Source organism: Frankliniella occidentalis, unplaced genomic scaffold (genome assembly GCF_000697945.3).
Source record: "Frankliniella occidentalis isolate FOCC.00 unplaced genomic scaffold, Focc_3.1 Scaffold4, whole genome shotgun sequence".
NCBI lineage: Eukaryota > Metazoa > Arthropoda > Insecta > Thysanoptera > Thripidae > Frankliniella > Frankliniella occidentalis.
In genome coordinates this window covers 800,138-806,525 of record NW_026267134.1, presented here as the reverse complement: position 1 = coordinate 806,525, position 6,388 = coordinate 800,138, and the positions used below count along the sequence as shown (strand labels likewise).

General features: G+C 50.3%; 1 protein-coding gene across 1 annotated transcript in view; it reads right to left on the bottom strand.

The window, feature by feature from the left end:
- Positions 1–490: 490 nt before the first annotated feature.
- The window catches only part of LOC113203622 (uncharacterized), a 34,244-nt gene continuing 28,346 nt past the window's right edge, over positions 491–6,388 (bottom strand). The window contains exon 11 of the mRNA XM_026418393.2: positions 491–2,154. Within this exon, the coding sequence (XP_026274178.1) occupies positions 1,775–2,154 (380 nt within the window). The 3' untranslated portion in view covers positions 491–1,774. The remainder of the gene's footprint in view (positions 2,155–6,388) is intronic.

Below are 6,388 nucleotides of genomic sequence, written 5' to 3'. Positions count from 1 at the left end.
TTTACGGCGGCGGAAAAGCAAGTATTACCCGTTCGCTGGTCGTATAAGTCACGGCGACACCCTGCTGGGCCCCCTGGAGCCGGAAGGGGTCACCCCTTAGGCTCGCCTCGTAGCGTGCCACGGCGCTGCCAGCTGATCTTCGTCTAATCAGAGCTGCGCGCAGAGAAAGGGACTTGAGCGCGTTTATGTCGCGCGCAATTGTCGAGAGCCGCGCAGGCGGGACGTAAAAGCAGCCGCGTGTTCCGCGGGGAGTGGAAAGAGAGGGGGGGGGGGGCTGCACGGTAACGGCACCGTCGCAAGGGAACAAGTGTTAAGATGTAGAGTAGTGCAAAGCAAGAAGCGCACACACGCGCTTACAATGCGTCATAAACTGAGGAGTGTTAATAGCATGCTGGGGCTCCCCGTGTGTGAGGACGACGCAGCCGGCGTGCGTCGTGATTTTGTAAAGGGTATTCCTGAAAAAGGAGACAAAAAGAATTGCACGTATGACTTGTTTTTTTCCAATGGATGGCTGATATTTTTATTCACAATGAATGACACCAACAGCATCACTCGTTCAACTATTATTCTACATAACAAAAATACGCGTCACAAACTAAAATAATAACAGTCTTTTGTACCATGATGCATCTATGCATTAAGAGCTTATAACGTAATCACAGAGGTCGGGGTACGTACTTAATCCTATTATATTATTTGCTTCCCAGACGTTTTGGACGTTACTCAGGAATGATGAATAATGTACTGCAAATATGAACAGTAAAGGTGAAAAAATCTTACTGTGCGCCAACAGTTGCGCACAATTCACAAAATAGACCTTTTTGTAGGGCTTATCGAAAATAAAGCCGCAGTTACATCATTTTAAAAATTCGTATACTCCCAGTACTACATGCACAAAAAAGGTGAAAAAAAATGATTCCGTCATGGTTTTAAAAAAATCAAAAAGGATTCGGATTTGAACAGTAACTGCCTATAGTTTCCTGAATTTACGAGTCTTGTACCAAAACCTACCAAACACCAACACCTAACCTAGCTCCGTTCTATTTTGGAACTCAAAAAAGAACGGCTTGGTCTTAGATCACAGTTCGATGCGAGTTGTCAGTGACTGGCCAGTACGATCCAATTAAAACACAAAGATTAATAACAAAACTGATTAAAACTCGCAGTTAAAAAACAAGAAAAATTCTACAATGAAATAAGTTTATAGAATGTTTATCACGTACTAGCAAGGCACAATGACAACTACTTAAATGACTGAGACTAGATTGTCTCAAAGCCAACTTAATAAATAATAATAGCACAAAACTAAAAAAATAACAATGTGACAATACATATTAGTATAGTGGTAAGTCTTTTCATCATCAGTCATCGAATACTCTGAGTATTCCAGTAGATCAAGTTCAGGTCATAAGGGATTATCCAGAAAGTAGTCGTTCGCCGTTGAGTACCTAATTGCAGATAGCTATCAAAGCGCCTGATGGGTAGGCTACATCGCGCCTGGAGGGCATGCGTGTACTGCGGGGAGGCCTACCCCGAGTCTCGCAGGCGCCAAGCTCCCGTAATTTGCTGAATGGATTTGAAAAAACGTACTTCCTCGACGAAACCTTGCGTGATAATCACCGGTTGACATCGCTCAGTCCTCCTTTTCAGAAGTGTAGTGGGAGGTAGTCAGTCGAACGAGGTGTAAAAGAAGGGTGAAAAACATGAGGAGCTAGAACGATGAGGGGAACAGCCCCGGCGGTAAAATTCAGAGAGGCTCGTCAGTCATGTGCAGTCAGTGGAAGAGCTTGTCCTGCCAGAGGGCGCCCCTGCCATCTCCGGGGCCACCGGGGCTGCCGCCAGGGCTGGGCGCGGCCGGGTGGCCGAAGGGCGAGTCCTGGACGCGTACCAGGACGTTCCTCTCGCCGAGGGACGCCGACGATCCGTGGCTGCCGTGATCGCGCAGCCGCAGGAAGTGTCGGCGGAGCAGGGCCCGGAGTGGCGCCGACCCGAGGGGCGACTCGCGGTGCCGACGGTGCAGCAGCGACCAGAGCGCCGCGGCCACGGCGCAGAGAAGCAGCGAGCCCAGCGCGGCCAGCGCCAGGGCCATCTTGGGCGGCGACAGGCAGAACGTCTTTTCCCCCACCGCGCCACCGCCGCCGCCACCGCCACTCGCTGGGAACAACAAGCAGTCCAAGTTCAAGTTCACGTCGCCGCCCTTGGTTACAGCACCACGGCGCCGGCGCGGGCCCGCGGCGCGACTGACAGTTCTACTTTCTCCCCGCCGGGCCCGCGTCTTCATGTCTTCATACAAACTGATTCTGTCCGCCGGCACGGCTCCTGTAATCAGCTCAGTTTTGCCAACAAAAGCCCGGCCCCTCCCCTCCCCTCCGGGGGGTAATCCCCTTTGGCTTGGTCTCTCATATCGCATTCCAGGGCGGTCCGTTTTCCGGGCAACATTAGCCGTGCGGCGCGGCGTGCCGGGCGACGTGACGGTGTGACAGGCCTGCGTGACTGTACGGCGGAGGCTGCGAGGAGATGACAACTTTGTTACACAATGAAGGTACGTACCTACACGGCATATTTACATGCGCACACCTCCTTGCGGACTCCTTGCTCTCCTAGATGCAGCCTCGACTATGAGGCTGCTCTTTGCCCCCTAAAACTGCTCTTCTTATCCATCCGAAAGACCACAAAACTTTTTCTTTTTCAAAATTTATTTACGACACAGATTTTGACAAGCGAAAAAATTGGCGAGATTAAGGAATTCATTCTTTAGACCATTGTTGTATATCTTAACACTAATTTTACGCCACCAAATTGTGGCAAATGGAAAAAATGTTCATGCTGAAATATTTTTTGCATGCTCACTTCGTTTAAAAAAAAATAAAAAAAAATCTGAGAGTGCAGGTCCGCATGAGCGCCGAATGGTACGCTGGCTGGTGGGCCAGTGCCCCGGCTGCTGGCAGGCAGGCAGCGCTCGCTTGCGCTCGTACCGCGACAACACCAAGGCTCCCGTTAGCGTGCCACTCCGCGTGCCACTCCGCGTGCCACTCCGTGTCACTCATTACGCGCGCCTGCGCACGTCACCTGTTAAAGCTGGGAGGCAGGCGCCGGCCGGCGCTTGTGCAGATAAAAACTCTGACGCAACTAATGTGTGATCGTTTGGGGAAGTTTTATAGACTGCCTGTTTCAAAGATTTTTCGTTTGGTTTTCGTCTGTGCTTATTGTTGGTCCGGACAAAAATTTGCTACGTAAACTTTTAAGTGCATTCCTGAATTAAGTACTGTTTTAACGGACCAAACTGTCATAAAGTCCACATCCCCTCGCATACCCCCAAATGTGAAATTCCACTTCATCAAAGGAAAAGGTCATTAAGGGGATAATAGGACACATGTCGAAAAATCGGAGTAAATTACGTTTCCATTTTCAATCGTATTTCACATGAATTCATCAGATTACCAAACGTGAGAAGGGAGAAGAAAAATGAGCGCACACTTCACCCACCCATAATCATTGACCGTACCTTACAAGCAAACGAGCCAAGCATCGCATCGTCGGCTAAGGTACTTGACACAACGAAGGCAGAGTTCATCTCGTGCCTGTGCATTACGCGTGCGATTGATCACTTTCGTCTGCTAAATAAATTACAACAATCGCCGCAGCCATAGATCTGCAATCTCTTTTGATGAACAGCAGCACGGCGCCGACGCCTCCTCCACCTAGCCGCCGACGCTATGGGAAATCGTTTGTTTTTGCTTTTCGCACGAAATAAATTACGCCGATCCCGACGTATTGATCTGCACTCCACAACGACGGCTTGCGAGTCTGGGTGGGTGGAGTGGCGCACACTCTTAACGTCATGGCCCATTGGCTCGCCAAACTTTTGGAACTCACTTTTGAATACCAAATTTTGGCAACCCTGAAGACTGCAGTTTTGGGTCTCTTATTTACGGCCACTTTTAATGCCAAAATTCGGCCTTCTAAAGTGGCCTACATGAAGTCCAAAAATGGTCAGTCTCTCAAAGAACTCCGAAAGAAGGCATTCAAAAGGGATTGCCAAAATCTTGGCGAGCAAACCGACCGCGGCGTTTATAGAGCAGGCGTATGGGATCGCGATTAAACATGGAAAGCACGGCGTTTGAGCCAAGAGAGTCTGTCAACGCACCAAAGAAGAACTGCCTCAAGGCGCCCTTGCCTTGCCTCGCCCCTCCCTCGCTAGAGCTCTCTCGCTCGCCGGAAGGAGCAGGGAGAAGCGTCCCTGGGGACCGGCGTGCCTGCTGCTGGGCTAGTCCAACAAGAAGCTCCAAATGGCCGGTTATAAATGTGTTTCGAATTCCAATCTGCGTCGGCCTGTGCCGGGTGGTGCCGGGGCGGCGTGGCGCGGAGCAGAGCGGCGCAGAGCGGCGCGGCGATACCGTAAACACAACGTAAGCCCGCGAACACGACGTGCCATTGGCCCGCGGGCGGGACGCGTCCGGAGGCGCCCAGCAGCACCCCGCACGCGGCCCGCGCAGAGCAGATGCTGCGCCCCGCCGCGCCCCGCCGCAGCCACCACCGCGGTGTCCAGGCCTACAGCCTGTCCAGCAATGCCCGCCAAAACGGCCAGTCACCGTTGACAGCCGCTAAAGAGGGAGCCATCCCGCGCCCCGCGTCACCCCCCGCCTCCCCTCCGTCTCTTTGCCACACTGCCCATCACGCCCCTCCTCGTCCCGCGCGTCGCGGAACTAACTACACCCGCGTGTCAACCATCCTCTCTTAATACTGCATCTCTAGGCGCCCTGCACTTTCGCAAGCGAATCCCAATTCCATCGTAAACTTTAGAGGGGCGACAACACGCGAATGTTATTATATGTTTCAAGCACAAGCTGCAAAGATCTCTGCAATTTTTGCATTAACGCACATTGCATCAGAACTCGGGTCATTGCTTTTTAAAAAATATTGTGTGATTCGCGCCTATTATATCCGCATCAGCAGCAGGTCCGGACCGGACTTGATTTTTTTATCACATTATCGTCGTTTCTTTTCCGTGTCGTACCAGTTCGCCTTCTGGACGGACACAGAGTGCTTATTGTCTCCTTCCAGTTCCTCGAAATCTTCTTCAAACAAGGAGGATATTATATTATCATCGGCGAGCCTCAAATCGACATATGATGCTCTATATGAAATAAAGTTACCTAACTCCGTGCTCGCACAATGCAAGGGCACGCAGTAATCAACTGGTCCAATTTTTTTCCTCGCTTCAACTTAAAACTGCCGAGGTCGAGACAGTCTTTCCAGCATCCCTGCTGACTCGTCTCCCAATCTACTGAAAGATAACTATGGAAAGAAAACTGGGCAAAAACGTCGGTAATCACAACTAAATCCTTTGGACATTATGACATCCGTCATAACATCCGACAGAACAGTGCTGCTAAACAGGGCGGAGAGTGGCGGTACGGTGCGGACCGGGCTGGGCGGGGCGTGGCGAAGCAGAAGCGTCTTCTCGGTGCAGTAATCAAACAAACGGATGATGCGAAGAGGGACAAAACCGAAAAAAAATGTAACTAAATAACTAAATAAGAAAACTAGACAAGGCTGGAAGTAAAGACGCAGAGGAAAATTCTTTAATGCGTGAATTTTAAAGTATATTTTCCATCAAAACCGCCACACCAGAATTTTTCTCGGCGGCCTCCTAAGAAATCTAGCAAAGGCACTCGATTTTTATAAACATCGAATATTGTCGCATGAAATTTAAATTCCAATCACAATTAATAGGTTGCCAACACTGAGCGATGTTTTGAGCTACTATGACTGCTCTGAATAAAAGGTCTATGACCCCGATGACGCGGAGGGAGGAGTCGCGAGGGGAATGGCGGGCGGGAGGAAGCGACCGGACGATTTAGGTGTGAATAAAAATTGGTCTGTTTGAGTGTACCCCGTCGGGCGACTAGTAAGTCATCGAGGAAAACATGACAGGCAGAAAAAAAACACGCGGATGCTGCGCGTCGCTGTCCTCGCGTCTCCGTCTAATGAAGCCGTCGGCTGGCCGACATGAAACGTTCGTTTTCTCGTTTCTGGTAATGATCGACCAATTTCGGGCTCGCTGACGCGCGCTCGTTGTGCAAATAACGCTGAATACACGAGAATGCTGTCTCAGCAGTTTCCTTTCCATATTCCTCATTCCTTCTATTTTTTCCCCTTCGCCCTCATCCCCGAACGACAGGGCACAGGGAATGAAATTTTACGTTGAGGGATGTTCTCGAGCGTAAGGTTCACACTACAAAGCCAAGTGTGTACAAGTACACTCTTCCTTGAGTGTACATTGGACACACTACAGGTTTACAGTGCAAGTTTTAGGGTTTAGACATTTCTTTCCTTGCACATTATCCGTTTGCAGTTGTCCTGCCTGCTATACCTTTCGGTTCAC